This window comes from Pseudorasbora parva, chromosome 5 (assembly GCF_024679245.1).
Source record: "Pseudorasbora parva isolate DD20220531a chromosome 5, ASM2467924v1, whole genome shotgun sequence".
In the NCBI taxonomy this organism is placed as follows: Eukaryota; Metazoa; Chordata; class Actinopteri; order Cypriniformes; family Gobionidae; genus Pseudorasbora; species Pseudorasbora parva.
In genome coordinates this window covers 49,651,791-49,677,991 of record NC_090176.1, presented here as the reverse complement: position 1 = coordinate 49,677,991, position 26,201 = coordinate 49,651,791, and the positions used below count along the sequence as shown (strand labels likewise).

Below are 26,201 nucleotides of genomic sequence, written 5' to 3'. Positions count from 1 at the left end.
GTCCCCATAAAACATGGAAATACTACATGTGTATGTGTGTGTGTGTGTGTCCCAGGCGTCTTCAGCGAGTGTCACAGCTGTGACGCGCAGCGAGCGCAGAAGCTGCTGATCCGCATCTCTCCGTCCTGGGGCAAAAGCACCTGTCTGTGGCTTGCTCTGGAGGCCGATGATAAAAGCTTCGTCGCTCACTCGGGAGTCCAGGTGTTTTGGGATTGCAGATATATATATTTTGCAGCCATTTTTCTCACACGAGAAATATTTCATGTAAACAATACAATAAGACAAGAGTTCCTTTTCCTGTGTAAACTGTCTCCGTCAGGCCCTGCTCACTCAGATCTGGTGTGGAGAGCTGTCAGTGGAGAATCCACACTGGAAGGTCCTTCTGTGCATGCTCTTCTTCCCTCTCATATACACCGGCTTTCTGATCTTCAGGTAAAAACTATATTAAAAGTTGAAATGAAACGAACCTTTTGAGTTGTCAGGTCTGAAATCATGTCTATGAATAATTACATGCACACACCATCAGATGGCAGTGTTGCACTATGAATAATTACACTGCAGATCTCACATTTACCAGTGTTCAAACTATACCGTGGCCTTTTGGGGGGTTGGTGTATGCACTATATAGCAGGGCGGTAACCACCATAGACATTGATCTATATAATTAGAAATGGCCAAATTGCCAATATTTAAATCGCCGTCATGCATGAATTAATTATATTTTATTTTTGCACATAATAATCCACAAGGATCACATTACACAAAAACTGAAATTGCACTTCAAAATAACACACTGTCAATATTTTTTGAGAGCCACCCCCCTAAAATTTCACAAATCACGTTTTAAGGGGAGCCCATGTCTTAAAGTGTAAGTTCACCCAAAAATTAAAATTATTTGATTAATTCCTCACCCTCATGTTGTTGGACACCCGTAACACCTTCGTTCATCTTCAGAACACAAATGAAGATATTTTTGTTGAAAGCTGAGAAAGGCTTCAGAAAGGCCTCCATTGGCATTCAGTACATTCCCACTCACAAGACCCATGAAGGCACTAAACACATCGATACAAAGCCCATCTCACTACAGCGGCTGTACAATCATTTTACAATGCGACGAAAATAGTTATTGTGCGCACAAAAATATAAATAACGACTTAATCCACCATGTTATTGACGTGAACTCGACGCATGCGCGAGAATATGACGCAGAGAAGAGGAGGAGCGAGACCGAAACGGTAGACAATAACTTGGTGGATAAAGTCATTATTTTGATTTTTTTTTCACACAAAAACTATTCTCGTCACATCATAAAATGATTGTCCAGCCCCTGTAGTGAGATGGGCTTTGTATCGATGTGTTTAGTGCCTTTATGGGTCTTGTGAGTGGGAATGTACTGAATGCCAATGGAGGCCTTTCTGAAGCCTTTCTCAGCTTTCAACAAAAATATCTTCATTTGTGTTCTGAAGATGAACGAAGGTCTTACAGGTGTCCAACGACATGAGGGTGAGTAATTAATGAAATAATTTTAATTTTTGGGTGAACTAACCCTTTAATTAGGGGAGCCGAGCCTATTTACCACAAACAGTGACTCTTAAAGGAACACTCCACCGTTTTTAAAAATAGGGCTTATTCAACTTCTTTCTTACATTAAAGGTCCCGTTCTTCGCGATTCCATCTTTCAAACTTTAGTTAGTGTGTAATGTTGCTGTTAGAGCATAAATAATACCTGTAAAATTATAAAGCTCAAAGTTCAATGCCAAGCGAGATATTTTATTTAACAGAAGTTCCCTTTCAAAGCCTACAGCGAGCGGCCGGTTTGGACTACACCGCTGCACTTCCTGCTGTAATGACGTCACTAGAACCGTTTGTTGACTAAAGCTCCGCCCACAAGAACACGCAAAATAGGGGGCGTGGTCTCGTTGCTCTCCCACGTGGAGAAGAGCGCGCATTCAGCGCTTGCATCGCCCCGTTATGGTAAGAGGCGGGACCTTTCCGGGCAAAGTGCGCTAAGCTGCTGTCCAATCACAACACGGGAAGCGCTGGCCCAATCAGAACTCGTTACGTCTTTCTGAAGGAGGGACTTCATAGAACAAGGAAATAATCAGGCCGTTTTTAGGACAGAGAGAACAGCGCTGTACAGATAAGTCAATTGTGTGAAAAATACTGTTTACACGCGAAACATGAACTCATGTTATATTGCACACTGCAAACATAATCAAAGCTTCGAAAATACGCGAAGTACGGCACCTTTAAGATATGTGAGCAAATGCATTTTTGTGTCAGTGCATGCATTGTTTTAGTTTGGCAGGGTCACCGCTAGCTTAGCTTAGCATAATGAATGGAATCCTATGTTGCCAGCTAGCATGTCCCGAGTAAAAGTGATCCAAAAAAACACCTAATTACTTGTTTTGGGCTGCCTATTCACAACGAGTAAAAATAGCGATGCAGAATAAGACTAGGCAATTTCCTAGGCAGATATTGATTTGGGACTATATTATGGGGAAGCACAGGCGAAGCAGAGATATCACGGCTCTCATCCTCACGTCCTCCGTGTTGCGTGATATCTCTGCTTCGCCTGTGCTTCCCCATAATATAGTCCCAAATCAATATCTGCCTAGGAAATCGGCTAGTCTTAAATCTGCATCACTATTCGTTTTTTTTTTTTTTTTTGGATCACTTTTACTCGGGACATGCTAGCTGGCAACATAGGATTCCATTCATTATGCTAAGCTAAGCTAGCGGCGACCCTGCCAAACTAATACAATGCATGCACTGATGTAAAAATGCATTTGCTCACAAATCTAAATGTAGGAAAGAAGTTGAATAAACCCTATTTCTAAAAACGGTGGAGTATTCCTTTAATGAGGTGTTTTATTGTTAAAATTATCTCTCGCAGACGTGATGAAGACATCCAGAGACAGGCCAAGAGAACGGAGCAGCAGAAGCTGACGATGGAGTCAGTCTTTGTCGGAAACTCAGATGGCAAGACCAAGCGGCATTTACGGTCAGTCGAGTCACAGACATCTTAAGGCCACATTCACACTGCAGTGAAGGAGGGACGACTGCATTTAATGCATGAGTGAATGCCCTAAATTATTGGATCAAACTATGTCAGCATCATTTTTTATGTTTGCCAACATTTTATCATGTAAGCTTTATGGTGCACCTCAAACAAGTTAATTTATTGTAGTTTATAGTGTTAACATTAATTAGCAACTTTATATTAATGATTTATAGTATTATAAATATTGAATCTAAATCATTGTATCAAACTTATGTTAGCATATAGAAACATAGGGAAGCAAATGGGTAGCAATATTCAATTTAAAATGTATTTCTGTATTTAAATGTAAATTTTTGTAATTAAAATGCAGTCGTGTCTAAACTGTGTTAATGCAATTTGATTTAAATGATAATTTTGCTAAAATTTTTGCTTAAACATGTTAAACATATCTAATCTAATGAAATATTATTTTATTTCCATTTTCATTTTAATTCTGCAACTTATAAAATGTTAAAATATGTGTTTAAATGATGTGTTAAAAAGTGTATGAAATTGCAAAATAGCATTTTGCTCCAACGTTGCACATTTGGTATTGAAAATTTCAATTTAAGTACAGAAATACATTGCCATTTTGCATATCACATGTCAAATTGAATATTGCTAGCCATATGCTGCCATAGAATCATCCTAAAACAGCATCTGCCTTATTTCTCTGTCTCAGTGTCCCCTCACAGAAGCCTGAGCTTGAGCCTCTGAACTGTTCGTCCCGTCTGATGAGTTTGTTCACGTCTCCTCAAGTGAAGTTTTACTGGAACATCGTCTCGTATTTTGGCTTTCTGTGGCTCTTTGCTGTGGTGCTCATGATCGATTTTCAGGCCTTTCCGTCGTGGAGGGAACTTTTGCTCTATGTGTGGCTCACCTCGCTGGTGTGTGAGGAGGTTAGACAGGTGAGGCACACACACACACACACACACACACACACACACACACACACACACACACACACACACACACACACACATTACCGGTCAAGAGTTAGGAATAATTATGCTTTTTAATGTTTTTGAAAGAACTCTCTTCTGCTCAGCTAGGCTGCATTTATTTGATAAAAAATACAGTAAACATTTTGAAATATTATTAGAATTTAAAATCACTGCTTTCTATGTGAATATAAAGTAAAGTGTAAATTATTCCAGTGATCAAAGCTGAATTTTCAGCATGATTACTCCAGTCTTCAGTGTCACATGATCCTTCACTGATCATTCTCATGGGAGGATTTGATGCTCAAGAAACATTTGTGATTATTATCAATTTTGAAAACAGTTGTGGAGCTTTATTTTGTGGAAACATTACCATTTTGTAATACACTACCATTCAAAAGGGTAAGATATTATGGGGTAAGATAAAAATCATTATAATACTTTAGCTGCAATGCATGAAATTGATCAACAGTGATACACTGTAAAAAAAAAACGTTTTTGTTGGTTTAACTTAAAAAAGTAAGTAACCTGGTTGCCTTAAAATTTTGAGTTTATTGAAATTAAAAATTTGAGTTGATACAATGAAGGAAATTTGTTTAATATTTGTTTCATATTATGTTTTAGAAACTCAAAATATTTTTGTATCTGAACCACATAAAAAATGTGATAAATCAAAATGTGAAAATTTTTCTATTTTGCATGTTTCACTGCGTCATGAGAAACAAAACACACACAATTACCCAATATGCTTAAATCTTTTAATAATATTTTAATAAATGTTGTTGAATCTCAAAAAATGTTCATTGTGTTAACTTAATTTTAAGGCAACCAGGTAACTTTTTTTCTAAATAATTTTTACAGTGTAGTAAAAACATTTATAATGTTACAACATATTTTTATTTCAAATAAATGTTGTTCTTTTGAATGTAGTAACATTGATAAAAACAAGAACCACTATTAATAATTAATCATCAATAACAATTAAGCATCAGATCCTCATATAAGAATGATTAGTGAAGGATCATGTGACTCTGAAGACTGGAGTAATGATGATAAATTCAGCTTTGATCACAGGAATAAATAACTCTACTATATATTCACATAGAAAACAGCTATTTTAAATTATACAAATATTTCATTATTTTTACTGTATTTTAGTTTTTTTTAAATGCAGCATAGATAAGCAGAAGAGACTTCTTTCAAAAACATTAAATAATCTTAATAATGACAGCCAATGTACTGTTATTATATCTTTCTGTCTATATCAATATGTATGTATAATAAAATGCCTTTTTATTTTCAATTTAAACATATATTTATTAATTATTATTTTTATTTAACTAGATTTTAAATGTCTATTAATTTGCCCATTTTAAAAGTTATTTATTTTACAATTTTATGTTTGAATTAACTTGATTTTTCTTACATTTTACTGTGTCATTTCTAGTTTTCCATACAGTATTTATCAAACCAACATCAAAGTAACATTTTTCTCGTCGTGAACTTTCCTTTTCTAGTTCATTTTCGTGGAAATATATACGGCTTTGCTGTGAAATTTTTTCATTATTTGCACAGCATGTTGATATTTTTGTACATTTGCATTTAAACACTCCACAGCTCTATCATGACTTCGATGGGTCCGGCTTTCGGAGGAAAGCAAAGATGTATATCAGGGATCTGTGGAACATTCTGGATGTGCTGTCAATCATGCTGTTCATCTCTGGTCTGGTCTGCAGGTCAACACAACCGCTCTTTCACTTAAGATCAATTCAGTACAGCCTCATTAAGTTAAGATTATACAGAAAATATCCTCATAACTAGGGCTGTATGAAAAATGTAATGATTCTATGAACCCTACCTCATATATGAAATCACTGTCTTTTTTTACAATCATTTTGACCGATTTAAAAGGAGTAAAATACACTAATCTAGTTGAAATAATCATTTTCATTTATATGCACCAATATAATAATACAAAGCAATAATTATCTGCAAGTTTTTGCTAAAACATTTAATGCATTAAAGGCACAATATGTAAGATTTTTTAATTAAAATATCCAAAGACCACTAGAGCAATGTTATTTTAATGTTAAAAATACCCAGATGGTTTACTATTTCCGGTCTGAATTCGAAGTACAGATCGACACACACTCTAACGGCTGATATTAAATAAAATGATAAAGAGTACATACTTTTAGGCCGTAGTATAAGTAGGCGAATTGGGCGGACTGTGCGCGCCTATCAGTGACATCATACCCGCGTTACCCTCGATTTCTGGTTTTATTTTGTATTTTGTAGAAACCCTGGAAACACCAAAGCCGCTTTAATATCTGATGTGTTTTATCTGTTTGGATCATTGATGGACAGAAACTAATGATTGTTCTCCAGCTCAACACAGTTAGTCTTATTTTTTGGTGTTGTTGATTTACCGCTCAGAGTACCATGTTTTACCATGCCTAATATGATCTCGCTCACTGCAGTGTGAACAAGTGTCTCATAGTAGCGCCGAGAGAATGCACAGAGTAGCATTATAACATCACTTTAACACACTCAGATGTGTGTGATATAATAAAACAGCGCTGCGTTTCCCCACACACACACGAGCGGAAGAAGCAAAGCTTGTCTGTAGCGGAATAAAAGCTCTCAAGCCGTGTGTCGGCCTCATCTCACTTGTTCCGCTGCACCCTGCTTCATAATACAGAAATGTTAATAAATCTTTAAAAGATTCACTCATCCATGAATATAATTTCTGCCCGAGTCCTGTCGGATTCCATCGGCTGTAGAGGTGAAGACGACAGCAACTGCCATGAGTCCACAAATTCAAGGCGTCATTATGATACGCTTTTGTCTAAGCGACCTCTAGTGGTGAAAAATTACATATTGTGCCTTACATTTTTTATGTAAAGTTTATTCAAGCTTTATGATTTTTAATGATGGTAATGATAGTTAATAGACCAATAAAATGGAATCATATTAACTTAACTTAATCATAATTAACTGAACTCAAAATGAAGAACAAAAACTTCAATTTTTGTTCTTCATTTTGAGTTAAAGGACAACTCCGGCGAATTTTTAAGTTTATCTTGATCGTTATATCTTTGTGAGTACAGTGAGTACCGGATTGGTCCTTGCAACGCGGAGTTATTACAATTAATGCCCAGAGCCCCCCCTCAGCTAAAACGGCGCTTTGGGGGCATGCACGTAACGGGTGTCTTTGTGCCTCTTAACAGACACAAAATGCAATTAAAATGTCTGTCCAACATGAACAGGTCACTCACACGACAATGAGATGCATTTAGCCACTTAGCCATTGTTTAAATTCACCAGTTTTAACCGGAGGGAAAAAAGGAGGAAATGCCTCTTGTCCAGTTAGGAAGAGCGATGTGTGTGTGTGTGTAAAGCAAGATTATTTTAAATTACTGCACATCTTTCCTCAAGCCGAGTGTGCCCAAATGGAAGGATAAATAAAGTTTACATTACCTCCACAGTGGCTGCACCCGGTTTTAACCACAGAATGGAATTATTCTTCAACCGGCCCGGCTGTGTTGTGTCTTTGTAAGTTAGTCAAGTGTTCGCTGCAAATTTATACAATTCGAAAAGGCACAAACGCAAACAATTTCCATCACTCTAGTGATGTCCGGTCACAAACTATTTGTTCTTTTAAACCAGTTCTTTTAGTGAACCGGGCCAACCAGTTCACCAAATCGGACTGAATCGTTCTAAACGGTTCGCGTCTCAAATCAGCGCTGATCGCACACGTTACTTTAGTTGCTCACTTTCTGGCATGAGTGACAGTCCCTCCGTATATAAATAAACTAATGTCTTGAATTATATGTTGTAACTCCAACCGTTCACTGAACTGAGTCATGTTTTGCTGAGAGATCTGATGAACTCACGAGCAGCTGATACTGAGCACGCGCTTGAAACCGAACGAGCAGCGGTCCTCTCCTCAGGATCAGCAGTACAGAACCGAAAACTGTTTCTCTCGGACACGTTCAATTCTGAGAACCGTCAAGCCGATGAGCAGAGCCTCTTCATACACACGATACTAACTCCTGCCCAATGGACTGTTTTTTCGTCTACTGCAGGACTTCAGTGCGAGACACAGCTAGCCGCCTAAAACAGGTGAATATAAACAATGGCTAAGTGGCTAAACACATCTCGTTGTCATGTAAGGGACCTGTTCATGTTGGACAGACATTTTAATTGCATTTTGTGTCTGTTAAGAGGCACAAAGACACCCTTTACGTGTATGCCCCCAAAGCTGCCGTTTTAGCTGAGGGGGGGATCTGGGCATTAACTGTAATAACTCTGTGTTGCACGCACCAATCCGGTTCGTTTTTTTTCTATAGACTGTACTCACAAAGATATAACGATCAAGATAAACTTAAAAATTCGCATAATAACTCAGATCTAAATGAAATCAGTATTTTTTACACTTTAAACTCTGTGTTTGTCGCACAGACTTCAGGCCTCCGACAGCGTGTTCTACGTGGGTAAAGTTCTTCTCTGCATCGACTTCATCATATTCTGTCTACGATTAATGGCCATCTTCACTATCAGTCGAAACCTGGGCCCGAAAATAATCATTGTCAGGAGAATGGTGGGTCTGCTCATAATGTTCATTTACTCAGTTCAGATATGCTATGCAATAATTCTCCACCGCATAAGAGTTGAGAGACTAAAGGCCATGAGGAACCAAATGCTTCTTGATCTTAAAGAAGAAGAAAAAAAAGTTCAATCATGCAAATGGAGACTGAGCTATGAATGTGCATCTTCTCCAGTTTCCTTCTGTTCTCTCATATTCTCTTTTCCTCTTTGCAGATGATGGATTTGTTCTTCTTCATGTTTCTGCTCAGTATCTGGGTGGTGGCGTACGGCGTGGCGAAACAGGGCATTATGATCCAAAATGAAGAGCGACTAAACTGGATCGTCCGTGGTGCTGTCTATGATCCCTACCTCATCATATTTGGCAACGTCCCCACTAATATAGACAGTGAGCATTACATTAAATTCAAATTAAATCACCCGATAGGCACGAAAATCACAATAGTAGGGTTCTAAGTAAAAATCCCATTCAGGTTTTTTTTGCAACATGCCTTCTTTGAGCTCCAAGAGTTGCTGTGCTTTCCATTTTTATTTTTTTAAATGTTTAATTGTCAAATTCCTGACAAAGAAGAACTGAGGCAGTCTCCTACACTGCCAAATAACTTATAGATTTGTATGTATTTAAATATGCTATATAATTAAATTGAAATATACACACTACCGTTTAAAAGCTTTAGATCTGTGTTTTAATGTTTTTAAAAGAAGTTTCTTCTACTCACCAAGGCTGCATTCATTTGATCCAAAATACAGTACAAACTGTAATATTGTGAAATGTTATTACAGTTTAAAATAATAATTTTCCATGTGAATATATTTTAATTGTGAATTTATCATCATTACTCCAGTCTTCAGTGTCACATGATCCTTGAGAAATCATAATATGAGGATTTGATGCGCAACAAATATTTACATTTGCTAAAAATATAACTTTTCTTTATATATACTCTATTAAAAAACAAATAAGCCTACCCAGGTGAGAAAAAGGTACTAAGTAAAAAAACAACAACCAGATAATAAAAATGAACTAAGTAGCCCAATTAGTAACTTTTAGGGTGTAACACAATATTGTCACGCATTACTTTTAAAAGTAACTTTTCCCAACACTGTTTATAATATTATATTATAAAATCTTGCATATGCAATAATAATGCAAATGTGCGAAAATGTACCTTTGTATCATTGTTTTTATTATAACATTCAGAATTCAAGAGATTTCTATCAAAATATAGACAAATCAGATAGCTAACAAATAATTCTCTGTTTTGCGAACCAGGCACCCAGTTTGATATAAGCAGCTGCAGTGTGAACGGCTCCGATCCGCTGAAGCCGAAATGCCCGGTGCTGAATGCTGACGACATGCCGGCGTTCCCAGAATGGCTGACCATCATCATGCTGTGTATCTACCTGCTGTTCGCCAACATTTTGCTGCTCAACCTCCTCATCGCCATCTTTAAGTGAGTAAACAGACTGAAACTGGCGAACGGAAACACTTACCGGTTTCATTTACACATTGACTCTAGTGAGCTGACTTGATGCCTACTGTCTGCATGCACTCTTTTTATAGAAATCCACTTTATAGGCCGGATTTACTAAACTGTGCAAATTAGCATGAGAGCGCAATTCCAAAAAAGCGCTGATGGGAGCGTAACGTAACGACTGACAACACGCAAATTAAAGCACACAGACGGAGCTGGATCATTTCCATAATGACCATTAGTGTACCTTAAAGTGCCTTAACTTGCAGACTACAGGTCAGATTTACTAACAGCTCTCTTAAACCCTCTTTTGCCATTAATAAACTACTGTCAGGATTCACTAAAGACACGCTGTGAGAAACTAGCGCTGAAAAGGTGTGGAGTTATTTTTGCGGCTGATCTTATTGCATATGCATTTGTGGGAGTTTCTCTTTCAGACGCAGTATTTATGGGAGGAGAGGATTTAAATGAATCACACAAGGTGATGTACTAAGGTTGATGCTTGACAATTTGCTGGTGTTTGCACCAAAAAAAGCAAGTCTTAAACCAGATGCTGACGGGTAGATTGTGTTGGTCATAAGTGTTGTAGTCAAGACCACCTTAACCGAGACCAAGTCAAGACCAAGACCAGCGTGTGCCAAGACCAAGACAAGACCGAGACTTTGTGGGTTTGAGACCAAGACAAGACCAAGGCAGGGCGAGACCGAGTCAAGACCAAGACCAGACCAGCACTCCTTAAATTCATCTAAAAGATCCATATCTACTATCCGAGAAATTACTTATATTCAGTTAATATATTTAATTAGAATAGTAAGACACTATAGTGCTGATACCAGTCAAACCTCTGACAATAAAATTTATGGCACAGAAGTTGCATCTGAATTGGTACAATTACACCTTCATAAATATTAAGATGAATTTATCATTGAAACATTAAAGGGGGGGGTGAAATGCTGTTTCATGCATACTGATCTTTTTCCACTGTTAAAGACTTGGAATCCCATACTAAACATAGACAAAGTTTCAAAAGTTAAGGTGGACGTTTGATGGGAGTATTTCTTTGTCAAAAATACTACTTCCGGTTAGTCATAAGTTTCGGCAAGTTTTTTGAGATCATGCGTCCCCATTGACGTTAATGGGGGCGGAATTTCCTTGTATGGGCCTTACGGACAATTCTACCGGAAGCGCGTGAGAGAGAGCGAGGGAGAGAGCGAAAGCAACAGCCTACGCCCATCAAAGCGCTGGCTTGTAGGATGCTGGACAGGTGACAATTACACATAGCACATAACAATGTCACCAAAAAAGTGCGTTTTTGGTTGCCAGACCAAGACAGTCCTGCACAGATTCCCCAAAAACCCCGCGTTAAGGCAACAGTGGATGTAATTTGCTTTTCCGGATCAGCAACTGAGTTGCGCGAATGTTTATATCTGTTCGCTGCATTTCGGTGCCGACTGTTTCATAAACAAGGCCCAGCTCGACGCCGGCTTTTCCCAATCGCCTAATGCTGAAGGATGGAGCAGTCCCAACGTTAGAAGGGTGAGTGAGACTGCTTCAAATGTCTGTGTTTTTTTTAGTCCGCTTACTGTCTACACAAACCACGCGTAAACACACAAACACACGTGCACAACTGCACTTCCCACATGTACACCTTCAAAGACAAAAATACGACGATATAATTCAAGTATAAATATGTAAATAACACAAGCCGCTAAGCATATTATATAGTTAGTGTATAACTTGTAACTTACCACTTACAGACGTCCTGCTCTAGTCGTTTTTGCTGCTGCTCCTGTTCAACTGCAGCCTCTGGGTCTGATTCCGGATCATAGATGTATGGCTGTATCTGATTAAAAGCCATATTTTTATTTTGAATAAAGTTTTTTACCCGCTGTTAGGGATGCACTCGACTCAACACACAGCGCGCTGCTGCACACGTCATTATTTAGCTCCGCTCACACGACACGCCCCCACCCGCTCGGCTTTTTTCGGAAAGACTCGGAACAGCGCATCTTTCTTATATAATTATTAAAAAAATAAAGACTTTTCGGAGATATGCAGGATGCAATGCTACTCTATAGGTACTCAAGATTGACATGACACTGACTGAAACTGAGTGTTTCACCCCCCCATTAACATTATTTAACATTCACACAAATCATTTATTCAAATGATTTGTTCAAAGCAGCTGATTCATTTATTAATGAACTGTTGCCGAATTAGCAAAGACAAATATTAACTTCTTGTTTATTGGACGTTTGTATGAGTCAATATAATTTGCAATCACACTTATATTCATGAAAACAGCTCTCTGGCTCTTGTGATAGTGCTTAGTTATATTCTGTTATATAAAACTAAATATAAACTATAACTATGCTATACTAACTATAAAACCAAATTTCTGAATTTTTTGGTCATTTATATACATTTTGGGCATTTTTGAGACAATGTGGCATTGCTTTTAAACCCGGCAGCACAGTAACAAAAGAAATCACATTACAATCAAGTTATTGATTGCATTTTAAACAGTAAGTTTTTCATCAAATCACGTTTATGATGTTAAATCAGAAAATGCACCGGCAATTTAGTGATATCCTTGCAGTTGTGGTCTTGTCGGGTCTTGATATAAAATCCCAAGTCATCTAAGTCCGAGACAAAGACCAAGACCTTCAAAAAATGGTCTTAAGACCATTCTCGAGTACTACAGCACTATTGGTCATAATGGAAATGATCCGTCTGTGTCTGTGTTCTTTAATTTGCGTGTCGTCAGTAGATCACGCGCTGAACTGTACACCCACATCAGCGCTTTTTTTCACAGTCTAGTAAATCTGGCCCGATATATCTTGTGTCATTTGCTAAATATTTCCTGCACAGAATTATAAAAGATGCATGATGCAGTATTACAGTGACTTTTAAAGACTTTAAACTCTATCTTTGTGCATCACAGCTACACATTCCAGGAGGTTCAAGACAACACGGACACCATCTGGAAGTTCCAGCGGTACGAGCTGATTAAGGAGTACCACAGCCGACCCGCTCTTCCTCCTCCCTTCATCCTCCTCAGTCACCTCATCCTGTTCATCAGAGGAGTGTTTCTGCGCTACCCTCCACAGAGACACAAACACTTCAGTGAGTGCCGGGCCACAAAACTGCCACAAAACCTCTTTACTGAAAACACACATTACTGATGTCTGTTAGTCTAGATCAGACTATTACCCCTTTTCCACCAGAATGAACTGGGTGCTAGTTCAGAGCCAGTGCTAGGGTTAGTTCGTATGTTTGACTGACGAGCCTTCTAAGAACCAGTTTGCCTTTCCACATGCTAAGAGCCACCACAGAGCCAGGTCTTACGTCACTGTATACGTCTCATCTTTCTCAGCAATGCTAGCGAGGCACAGGGAAACAAACACACACACACCAGGCATGTTCTAATGCATCAACGCTGCGCAGACTGATCTGCGTATGATATCAAAATACCGCATGAGCAATTTCAAAAGCATAAGGAGTTGTTTGCTCTCGTTGTACTTTGATGTCATACGGCAATCTGTCTGCACAGCGCCGATTCAACTCGAACGAGCCTTCCGTCAACAATGGCGAACGTTGCGTTACTATTGATTCACATGGCTTTACGACATTATAATCGGCATTAAAACACAGCAAATCCAACGCATTAAGCAGTTCGCTGTAAGTATGGACGGTGAATACAAACGAGCAGCAGCTTTTAGCTCCATTAGCTGCTATTTAAAAAATGGCGGCTCTCCAGTGTGTGTTCATCTTGGTGACCCCGCCCCCAGCGCCTGACGTAATTGGTTCTTACTTCTTGCCCAGCAATGTTTTGGTGCTACTTAAGAACCACTTTTCCTGGCTCAGAGCTGGTGCTTTGGGTGTGGAAACACAAAGAACCGATTTGAAACTAGGCTTTGGCTCCGAACTAGCACCAGCACTGCCTTGGTGGAAAAGGAGTATAAGAGCCACATACCAGGAGCAATGCAACGCCAGACATGATGCAAGTGTGTTCTGCTAGTTTCAGTCTTACGCAGTTCTCACGTTCACGTCCAGCTCCACGGTGTTTAAATATAGAAATGCACTGGCGCATCTTTTCACCCATCAGAGTGTGTGTGCGTGTGTGTGTGTTCACCCATCAGAATGTGTGTGTGTGTTCACCCATGGGTGTCTGGTCTAATCCAGGTGTGTTCAGGAGCATTATTGGAGCGTTGCTATTGTGAGGAACTGAAAACCACTGACCATTGACCAACACACACCTGCTCTAAAATCAATAGTGCAGTATTTCTGTGTTATTTAAAGGGTGTGTTAGTAATATGACTCGTCAGGCTGAGGGTGTCTGTATTCCTCATGTAAATAGTGAATCCGCTGGTGTGAGTACAACTGGCTTTTAAAGGGAAAGGGAGATGAGACTCTGATTGGTTTATTGCATGCTAAGCCTAAAACACACCCATGACTCATTAAGAGATGAGGGACGACCCTTTTGGACTATGCGCCAGGTGTTAAACTAGCAAAAGTGGATTCGGACACGCCTTAAATGCACCTGCACTGTGAGCTTCAGACCATGAGCTCAGAACGTTAAAATAGGGTAAAAATAGCATAAAGTCTGATCCAGTTTATCGAGTGCATTAGCATCTGTCCCCTTTTATTTTTCAGTATTTTCAGTATTATTAACTTTTTTTAAATAAAGTCTTCAATAGCATTATACTCCATGATTTGAACCATGAAGCACTACGAGCAGCTCAATATAATTAAAAACATCAAAACTGCCTGTTTTGTTGCATGGCTCACTATAGCATTTACATTTATGTATTTAGCAGATGCTTTTATCCAAAGTCACTTACATTGCATTCAATGTTTACATTTTATCAGTTCATGCACTTCCTGAAAATCAAATCCCACAAGTTCTACTTGTTTGAGCTACATGAACAAAGCTACTATTTATAGTACTATTGATATTTTGATCACTTTAAAAAACTGTGGTGAGTGTCTCAGTCCCTGGTTTAAGTTCATGGTTCTCCACAGGGCAGCAACTAGAGCAGACTGAGGAAGAGGAGCTGTTGTCATGGGAGGCCTTCATGAAGGACAACTATCTGGCGTCTACACGGCAGGACGAGAGCCAGAGCGTGGAGCACCGTATCCAGGACACCGCAGAGAAGTAACTCAGAGAAGCACAACACTGAAATAGGGCATGAAACAGAACTGCTCATATGTTTGAGAACCAAATTTGATTTGATGAAGTGTTTAGAGTTAGCCTGGATGCCAGCTGAATTTAGCCCCGCCCACAAAATGTTTAGGTCGGGCAGTTCGGTCTGGCCTCGCTCCATAGAGGAGTAATTATCCCCGAACAGAAACTGTTCTGACCGATGAAATCATCAGGGCGGGCTTTAGACGATGACGGACAGATGATCAACAGTAACGTAATCATCACGTCATCAAAGGGGCTTCGATTATATTTGTTCGAATCCTAAACGGAGAGCTTGTTTGTATCTGCATCTGTAAGTACTCTGTGTATCATTAAATTATTTTATTTTTTTACAACACCGGCAAAGATCGTTTACTCCAGCGCGCGTGCAGGGTTGCCAAGTTTTTACAACAAAACCTGCCAACTACTAGCCCTAAACAATAGCTTCTCGGGGGGTTCTCCAGGGGAAAAAATGGCATTTAGGGGGTAAAATGTGAGTTATTTTGGAAAGGTTGCTGCTAAAATTCGCACTCATGGGTCTATATATATCACATAATAGTCGCTTCAACCCGCGGACATAGAAAACAACCCGCGGGGGAAAAACGTGGGCTTGGCAACACAGTGCAGTTGAGCTCTGTTGACATTTGACAATGCGGCGCTTCGTTGCTCTGATTGGTTGTAGGTCTGTCCAATTGAGGTCTTTCCTGTTTGGGTTGAAACGCCCCATAATTACAGCCCAATGGAGCATCAGACTCATATTCTGACTAGAATTGAGTATGACCACGCCAGGCTAGTGTAGAGTATAAGGAAGGGTGGAGTGATGGTCTTAAAAAGTTAGGAGGAGGGGCTTAGTATTATATTCATTAATATAAACACAAACCAACCGTCTCCATTGACTTTCTATTGCGTGAGGCCGCCTCCTTGTCATTTCTGACTTATTACAAAAAAACGAACAATGTCTAAAAGCTGATATGAGATAAGGTGTACAGAAAACAAGCTAAAAAACCCAGAAGTGTTTATAAGCTGCTGACCCAAAAAACTAGCATTTAAAGACAGAGCGTGTCATGTTATATTACACTGAGAACTACGCCCACTGGAGGGGAAAGTAATCAGAGACAGGAAATATAATATATAAAACTGACATTTGGATATTTGACAACATGTTTACTGCACACGAATATGGAGGACCAACCCTGCACAAATTAAAAATAAATGAATGAATGAATGAATGAATAAGTAAATAAATGAATAAATAAATAAATACATATACACATATGTAAATTAATAAAAACAAAAATAGATAAAGAAATGTTAAATAGGAAAATAAATAACAGAATAAACAACTTGATAAAATAAATATGATTCATTTTTAATCAAATACAATTTTGTATTATCTTTCCCTTAATTTATTATTTTCTGCTATTAAAAAAAATATATCTTTTTAACTTTTATTTATTTGTTCATTAAATTTGGCTTTCCTGTAGCTCAACCAGTTGAGCGTGGCGCTAGCAACGCCAAGGTCATGGGTTCGATTCCCAGGGAAAGCAAGAATTGACAATAATGTAAGATGTGTACCTTTAATGCAATGTAAGTCTCTTTGGATAAAAGCGTCTGCCAAATGCGTAAATGTAAAAATGTAAATGTAAATTTAAAGCTACACTGTGTAACTTTTTTAGTTTATTCTTAGCTAAAAACACTTAGTTCTTTCAAAAATATATGTGCTCATTAATGTATATTTACTTCTTTCAAGTAATAAAGTATTTTCGTAAGTTTATAATATCCCATTGAAAATACATACGGGTGAGGGGTTCGAATGCTGGTCGCCATGTTGCCCCTCCATCTTGAAAGTACATTAGCTAAAAAAGGAACATACCCGTACATTCAAGCTTCGCTTTTCGCGTTTTAACACTTGATGGCAGTCATGAACACGGTCGAACTGGAAGCCATCTTAATCTTGGACTAAATCGGCCACCGTAGGAGTTAAAACGAAATCGGAATTGAGAGGAACAGAAACTAATACTCACTGGGTGGTCATATACCTTTACACCACTAGATGGGGGGAAATATCACACAGTGTAGCTTTAACATTTATTTTTACATTTATTTTTATATTTATGCGTTTATTTATTTTTTACATTTATTTTTCCCTCATGTATTTATTTTTACATTTATTGATCGATTGATTCATTTCTTTTTCTTTTTCCGTGTGCAACATGTAAATGAGGAGGGCGGTCCTTGTGGAGCTTCAGCACATCATTGGTTGAGAGCTCACCACAGTCTATCTATCACGCACGCATAATCAGACCAGCTGAGGAGAGTTGTCAGTAAATGACGGCCGCATAGTTCTTTCACTAAACAAACGTATCGATGTTTCCAACAGTTTGACCCATTGAGAGATAAGTTCCAGTGGTACTTATCAGAAGAAAGTGCGATGGACTCGTCCCACCTTATTACCATCTGACTCACGGGTTTTGAATGTGCTGGGACATACAGTGTTTTGCAGCGTGTCTATTACAGCGTGTCAACATTTCAGTCTTTACCTCCACATCCATATCGGAATATAACTCTCCTAAAACATCGATAAGCACATCTAATTTTAACAACAGTAATTTGATGCGTTGTTTGTTTTCGACTTCATTCGCTAAGTAGCACAACTCTCTAACGTTAGCTGTTAGTGAAACGTCCACCATAGTATACACATGCAAAGGCTGAACTTAAAACCTGTCGAGTTCAAAATCACTACTATAAATATCACTACTATAAGGACCACTGGAACTTCTCTCAATGGGTCAAACTGTTGGAAACATCGATACGTTTGTTTAGTGAAAGAACTATGCGGCCGTCATTTACTGACAACTCTCCTCAGCTGGTCTGATTCTGCGTGCGTGAGCTTCATAGACTGTGGTGAGCTCTCAACCAATGATGTGCTGAAGCTACACAAGGACCACCCTCCTCATTTACATGTTGCACACGGGAAAAGAAAAAGAAATGAATCAATCGATCAATAAATGTAAAAATAAATACATGAGGGAAAAATAAATGTAAAAAATAAATGTTAAATTTAATTAACAAATAAATAAAAGTTAAAAATATATATTTTTATAAAAGCAGAAAATAATAAATTAAGAGAAAGATAATACAAAATTGTATTTGATTAAAAATGAATCATATTTATTTTATCAAGTCGTTTATTCTGTTATTTATTTTCCTATTATCACATTTATTTATCTATTTTTGTTTTTATTAATTTACATATGTGTATATTTATTTATTTATTCATTTATTTACTTATTCATTCATTCATTTATTTATTTTTAATTTGTGCAGGGTTGGTCCTCCATACACGAAGGCATACTGAGACATACTGTCCGGATCCCAAAACTGATCCATTCTTCTTGCTAAAGCTTCATGTCTTATTGCCTGTATCCACTTTTGTCTCCTTAAACACTCGTTTTTTGTGGTCGATGGCTTATAAAAACATAGTTGTGTGTTTTTTAGCTTGTTTGCTGCACACCTTGTCACTTATCAGATTTTAGACATTGTTCTGTTTTTGTTATAAGTGAAAAAAGCTGTGAATTTCAGCTCATGAATGTATAATTTCTCATGCATATGAAGGTTAAACATGTTTTCCTCTCAGGGTTGGAGTGATGTCTGAACTTCTGGAGCGGGAGCAGGAGATGGTTTCTGCCACCATGGCAAAGCGGCTCACCAAGCTGGAAGAGCAGGTGTCGTTCTGCCGCTGACACACACACACACACACACACACACACACACACACAGCCCCTACCCCTAAACCTACCTATCACAGGAAACATTCTGCATTTTTACTTTTGAAAAAAAAAACTCATCCCGTATGATTTATAAGCATTTTGAAAAGTGGGGAAAGTAATGTCCTCATATTTCAACCTCTCCTGTAATAGCTGTGTCATACCCATGGCGTTATACACATTTGTGTCCTCATATGTCACAAAAACATGCCCACACACACATACACACACACACACACCATAAACAATCTTTCACAGTCAGCTTCATTTTTTTCAGGCAGCATGTCAAAGCAAATGTGAGTGTCAGATGGTGAATCTCTTGTCTTCTGGCAGGTCTCGGAGTCGGCCAAAGCTTTGCGATGGATTATAGATGCGCTGAAATCTCAGGGATGCAAATCCAAAATGCAGCCTCCTCTAATGAGTAAGCGGAGTCTTTTTAAATGTATGCAGCCTTTACTTACTGCATATATGTTCTGTCTTTTTAAACATTAGACACACAAATCCCATTTTTTTGCAATGAGAACTTAGATACACTACTTTTAAAACATTTGGGGTCAATGAGATTAAGTTTTATCCTCCTCAAGCCTGCATTTATTTAATAAAAAAATACAGTAAAAATTGTGAAAAAATACTATAATTTGAAAATCACTTTTCTATGTGAATATACAGTAAAGTGTAATTTATTCCTGTGATCAAAGCTGAATTTATCATCATTACTCCAGTCTTCAGAGTCACATGATCCTTCTCTAATCATTCTCAGATGAGGATCTGATGATCAAGAAACATTTATTATTATTATTCATATTCTCTGATGTGAAAAGTAAAAAATTAAATTAAATTGAAATCTTTTGTAACATTATAAATATCTTTACTGTCCCTTTTGATCAATTTAATGCATCCTCGCTAGGGTTGGGAACCGAGAACCAGTTCTTATGAAGAACCGATACTGATTTTTGAAAAATACCGGAACCGCGCGAAATTCCTGAGTGTCGGTTCCGAAAACGGTTCTGGTGTAATGTGTGTGCGAAGCGCTGGTAGCATAGCCGCGAGCCGCGCTCCCGCTCCCGCTCTCTCTCTCTCTCTCTCTCACACACACACACACACACACACACACTCACACTCACACACTGTCCTAGCGCTGCCGCCTCCTTTCCCCTCACGTCACTTTTTTAAAATCCCCCACAGCGCGAGTCCCGCAAACGCGGCGCCGAGGAGCTTGTTTGTAATCCGAGGACAATGGCTCATTAGTTTCGAAATGGTTTGGGTACAAGGTGATCGCGTTGAAAATAAAGGCATTTGTCTAGTGTTAGAAGCTCATTTGAAACATTGCCGCGGCTCGTTTAAGAAAATGACAGCTCTGAAGAGACGCCGCTTTAGAATGCACGCTGCATACTGTCGTCAGCTCTGGCTCTAACTGTTTACTTTTTGCAAACCTTGTGAGCGCGCAAACGCTGCGACCTCGCGCCAAATGTTTTTATTGGTTTATTAAGTACAAACAGGAGAGTTATGAAAAATTGAGCGCGAGGGATATGTTCACTTCACACAAAAAGATTTTGGAATGAGATGGCTAACTGTAGTAGCGTTTAGTCCACTGTCTATAATAGCCTAATTTAGAGATCACTTTTTTTTTTTAACCGACAACTTTGATCGGTTAACGTTGACGGTCAACCATCGGTCAAACGGTCATCGGTTAACATCCCTAAAACAGAGAGAGAAAATGTAATAAGACAATTTCAGAGGTGTAAATTTGAACATGTTTATTTTAATTTCCATAAATTCCATATGGCTCGATTAATCCTGTAATATATGTATAGTACAGGACTTTTTTTTTGACATTGCCAACCTGTAAATTCATTTGAGAGCAAGTAATAAACCCAAAAAAGTATTGTTTAAAGTTGCGTATTGTGCCTTTTTCCTTTACCACTATTTGTTTAATAATTTTAATGGAACCGGAATCGGAACCGGAATCGTTAGGCGGAATCGGAACCGGAACCGGAAAATTTCTCACGATTCCCAACCCTAATCCTCGCTGAATAAAAAAAGTATTAATTTATTATTTTAGATTAATATTGTATGTTAGACCCACTTTTATCTGTCATTGAATGAACATGCACGGATTATGTGCTGATTTTAAGACTTTCAGGTCTTTTTTTATTTAAGGAAAGTGTCTAAATGCATGATGTTCCACAAAAGACAAAAATGCTGGGTTGTTTTAACCCAATGTTGGGTCAAAAATTGACTAACCCAGCAATTGGGTTATTTTAACCAGAGGTGGAAAGAGTAACAAAATATTCTACTCAAGTATTAGTACTGTTACTTCAATTCAATTTTACTTAAGTACAAGTAAAATTACTGGCCTAAAAATGTAATCAGGTAAAAGTAAAAAGTAGCTCATTTAAAATGTACTCTGAGTAAAAGTTACTTAGTTACTTCTTTTTTAACTCTCCCCTGTAGGGTTGTGATAGAATGAGATTTTCACGATATGACAACTATCTCAGAAAACATCACGGTATTAAACTATTATTGTACCTGTTATTATATTATGGTTATTATCACTAGTTAAAATGATGTTAAATGAATGAAGATAATTGGTCTTTTTTTTTTTTTTTTGGTTGAACAAATGCTTTATTATAACAAACTTAAAACCATTGTTTGTTTTATTTATTCAAATTTCAATAAAATATGTCTAATAAACTAAAGTCAATAAATTATTATGAATTAGATTACCAACTTATTTTTATCATTAATTCGTTAATGTTTAAGAATAATAGAGTCCTGTAGATGGAGCAGAGCATTCACAGAGACAGAACAAGCAGATCATATATTCATATAGCAATGCTTTGTGCTTTAATATTCACAGACCATGTCGTGATTTGATTTATTCTAAGCCTACAGCTCTACTTTCGAGTTTTTCGTTCATCCATCAGTTTGCGTGTATTACGTGAATTCTACGTTATAAAGTAAAGTTAATGTTCATGACTGGATACCGGTGTAACGAGGTTCTTTGATGGGAAGGAAGGAGACGGGAACCGGCGAACGTTTAAAAAACTTTTTTATGTAAAAATAAATAAACAAAACGAAAGTAAAACCGTACATACATACACATAATAAAACGTGGGCAGCCCCTCGCGGACGACTGCCCACACACACATAATTAAACGTAAACAAAACATAACATAAATCCAGGCCTGGTCCGCTCTCGTCCTCCGCTCCATTTGCTCCTCCTTTTATGCTCCCCACCCTTGGCCGCGAGACGAGACCGGTGTGTCGCGCAGCTGGTACTCATTACCATTCGTCACCGGCCCGCTCTCGCGGTCCCTCGCCCCGCTGCTTGCCACAACCGGGATTCCCTCTGTGTCAGAGAAATCAATCGGCCTTAAGTTATAAACATACCTTTATCTGCACAGAGGGCTGTGTTCCCGAACATCTTCTATATGTTTTTCTTCATTTGCATCCACATTTTGCACAAATTTGATATCCTCCAGGACAACACCACGTTATTTTTACTCGAAATACAATACTTCAATCAAAATATGCTTAAAGCTGCAGTCCGTAACTTTTTGCACTCTAGTGGTTAATAAACAGAACTGCATGCATCTTGTGGAAGAACATTGCAGCCGGTGCTGCTTCTCTCTGTTTATGTCTTCTCTCCTCCACAGCGGTACCTACCAGTCTGGCCTGAAATAGTCCCAATATAAATACTTATTATAAGTGTACCATAATGATTCAGGGTAAGACAAAAACACGGTTTGGAAAATGGATTCATGTTGTACATTCTCATTATATAATTTTTGTAGATCTTGAACACAAAAAAAGTTACGGACAGCAGCTTTAAGTAAAAGTAAAATTACAGATTTTTAAAACTACCTAAAAAAGTAAAAGTACACAGAAAAACTCCTCAATTATAGTAACGCGAGTAAATGTAATTCGTTACTTTCCACCTCTGATTTTAACCCAGCGATTGGGTTGTTTTAATCCTGCGGTTGGGTTAAATATTTGCTTAAAACAACCCAATCGCTGGGTTAGTCCATATTTGACCCAACATTGGGTTGTTTTTTACTCAGAATTTTTTCTGAATGTTCTCAACACATTTCTTCTTGGTTATGCGAACTTTAAGCAAACATTCCATTTTAGAATTTTGCAAACATTATGGGAATGTTACTTTTGAATGCTCTCTGAACATTCCGAAACATTTAAATAATGTTAAAGGAACATCCAACTAAAACATTTCAGAAAAGGAATTATATATTTATAATGTTAAATATAAATAAATAAAAACTGCACATATTGTAAAAAGTATTTTTGTAATAAAATGTTCATAATGCTATTATTGAGTACAAAGTACAAAATGTAACTACAAAAGTGTCAAGTATTAAATAGGAAAAATATTGAAAGTCTTTGGTCATTTTTGAGTGAGAAGCTAACGGTCTAATCTGAATCAATGATCTATGCTTAAGCTATGCTAAAAGTGCTACCTACAGACCCGGAGATTGGCTGAATGGATTTGAAAACGGTAAAACACAACGTTTTAACTCTAGGGGAGTTCAGCAGTTCCTATTTTCACAAAAAGTGGAGTGTTCCTTTAATATGACTGGAAGAACGTTTGTTCATAACTCGCCAGAGCATTAGCTTAATTGTGAGAACGTTCTCTGTTAGCTGCGTTACAGATCAAGAGCTCTGTCTTTCCAGCAGGTAAAAGCTCAGACAGGGACGATGGTGACTCTAGCGGACAGGAGACAGATGACGAATCGGCCCCTCACACATTTGCACGTCAGCTTCAGTATCCCGGCAGTACCGTCAAACGCTTTCCTGTGCCTGAGGAGAAGGTGTCCTGGGAGGTGCCTGATATGAATTATACCACATATTTTATAACAGCATTCTGTTATATTGTTTGTCTTATCTCTCAAATGTTTTGCTCTTTTAGGTTAACTTCACTGCGTATCTTCCCCCAGTTTTCAATCAACAGGACAGCAGCGAGTAAGTTTTATACTGAAAAATAGAGCGGCACAATTAATCAAATCAGCAATATAGTCTTGTGAAAATATGATCCACTATTAAAGGTGCACTATGCAACTTTCCGTCCACTAGAGGGTGCCTGTTCTAAACAAAGGCGTAGTTTGATGACGCAAAGTTTGAGCGCAGGAACATGTGGTCTTCACCTCACAGCTGGTGGGAAATAGGACTCGGGCAGAAATCACGTTCATGGATGCAGTTATTAACGTTACTGTAGTGAAGCAGAGCATCCGAGTTAGAGCCCTGCACGGGCCTCAAATCTAGGCCCTAGCCCGGCCCGGGCCCGAGACGCTGAGGCCCTAGCCCGGCCCGTGTCCGACAGCTTATCAAAATTCTCGGCCCGAGTCCGACTGGAGCCCGTTTTTTTTTTTTTTTTTTTTTTTTTTTTTTTTTTTTTTTTTTTTTACATTGTTGCAGCCATTAAAATAGTTCTGTTTTGTTTTAAATGTCAAAGTAGTTATTTTTCGTTTCGTTTCTTTATTATGTTAATTTAGAAAAATGTTTAGAGCATTTTTTGGTTTGTTAAATTAAAGTTTTAATTTTTTTAAGTGACGACCAAAAGCGGCCAGCGGCCGACAGTGAGTTAACCGCATATTTAATTATTTTAGTCTCTCAAATCAACTCTTGACTTGTCTTGCCTATAATAAAATCCATAAAACACTTCAAGCATCACAATGTTAGTTAATTTCGCCAACTATTACCACCAGTAGCCTAAAAGGCATTTTTGACGAGCTGGGGCAGGCTGATTCTGCTCGCGGCTCTCGCAAACGGAGCTAAACAAATAAAATAAAAAAAGCACATGCAGGTTGTCTTATAGCCTACCTTACACCTACGCAAATGAATATAAATCCCATCTTCAATTCCCGGGGTATATGCTCATTTAACGGAGTTTACAGCAACGGAAGCAAAAGATTAAGATGCATTTTATTCAGCAGCTTATTTCAGATTCAAATACCACATAAGAGAGCGCGACGCACTGGTAAGATAATGATCTCATTCATCTCATTCATTTTTATTGAAGATGATGGTGTTTTTGACTATCTTAGACTTATTTTAAGTTTCATTTACGGCCATTTGCGTTGGCTTGCATTAGTCATTTGCGGCGATGCGTGTTGCAGCACCATCATATCTATCTGACTACAACATATAGCCCATAAAACATTGTGACACATAATGACATAATGTTTGAAAGTCTGTAGGTTAACATAAATGCAGATAGGCCTAATTGTAATAATAAAAGACAACATAGCCTAATTATCGATTTTGAAATATTAAACCAGTCAATACAGAACGAATTATTCTGTAGCCTTTTGCCGTCAATACCATGGATATGGCATGGGCCGGCTACTGCCGAAGTTGTCTTTGCTGTATCAATAGGCAATATATTTATATTTAACATGAAGTATAGGGCTTCCCTGTACATTAATAGCACCAGACGCCCCGCGGATGACACGCAACAGAAACGCCATGCTCACACCACGCTTGCAGTGTGTCTCCGTGCAGGAAGAAACGCAAGCTGCTGCTGCTGGCGCGGACTCTGAACCTATGCTCTGAACACTGTGCGAGCCATCTTAACAGTTGCGTTAGCTATTATGGTCTCGTGTTGTTTCCACCAGCGCAGAATTCATTGTTCCTTTTAATTGATAAAATAAATATAAAACGAAGGAGAAGCCTATAAAAAGGCCCGAAGCCCGGCCCGCGTTTTAGGTATGACATGAAAATTGGCCCGAAGCCCGGCCCGAGGGGCGTAAAAAAGTCGGGGCACGTCGGGCTCGGGCATAAATGCAGGGCTTTAATCCGAGTGTTGTGGAGCTGAGCACGGCCGCTGGAGCGATTGGTAAACAAGCACACGGCTTGCGAGCACCGGGACTTTTATTATGCCGGGACGGGACACATTCGCCAAGCTCCCGCACTTCCGCGTTTCCGGTTATGATTATAAGGTAAAGCAGCTCTGTTTATCATATTAGATACATTTAAATGTGTTTAAAATGATGTTATGATGTTACTCGTTCACTTGTTCACACTGCTAAGAGAAAAGCACTTCTGCCAAATAAAACCGAGGGTAGCGCAGATATGACACGATTGACAGGCGACTCCCTCAAACGCTGACACGTCCCGGTCCTTAGTTAAAATAGCAATTTTCTCACAGTTTACAAATAGTTGGAAACA

The 26,201-nt window shown here is 38.4% G+C and overlaps 1 protein-coding gene across 3 annotated transcripts in view; it reads left to right on the top strand.

Moving 5' to 3' along the window:
* trpm2 (transient receptor potential cation channel, subfamily M, member 2) overlaps positions 1-26,201 on the top strand; it is a 77,067-nt gene that overhangs the window by 36,844 nt on the left and 14,022 nt on the right. For 2 of the 3 annotated variants that reach the window (XM_067444630.1, XM_067444629.1), the window contains exons 17-30: positions 56-201; positions 320-432; positions 2,897-3,004; positions 3,726-3,951; positions 5,602-5,720; positions 8,449-8,587; positions 8,809-8,980; positions 9,866-10,046; positions 13,012-13,193; positions 15,093-15,225; positions 18,890-18,977; positions 19,353-19,440; positions 23,709-23,857; positions 23,944-23,996. In XM_067444630.1, the coding sequence (XP_067300731.1) occupies positions 56-201; positions 320-432; positions 2,897-3,004; positions 3,726-3,951; positions 5,602-5,720; positions 8,449-8,587; positions 8,809-8,980; positions 9,866-10,046; positions 13,012-13,193; positions 15,093-15,225; positions 18,890-18,977; positions 19,353-19,440; positions 23,709-23,857; positions 23,944-23,996 (1,897 nt within the window). The remainder of the gene's footprint in view (positions 1-55; positions 202-319; positions 433-2,896; positions 3,005-3,725; positions 3,952-5,601; positions 5,721-8,448; positions 8,588-8,808; positions 8,981-9,865; positions 10,047-13,011; positions 13,194-15,092; positions 15,226-18,889; positions 18,978-19,352; positions 19,441-23,708; positions 23,858-23,943; positions 23,997-26,201) is intronic. The other variant, XM_067444631.1, reaches the window with a different exon arrangement.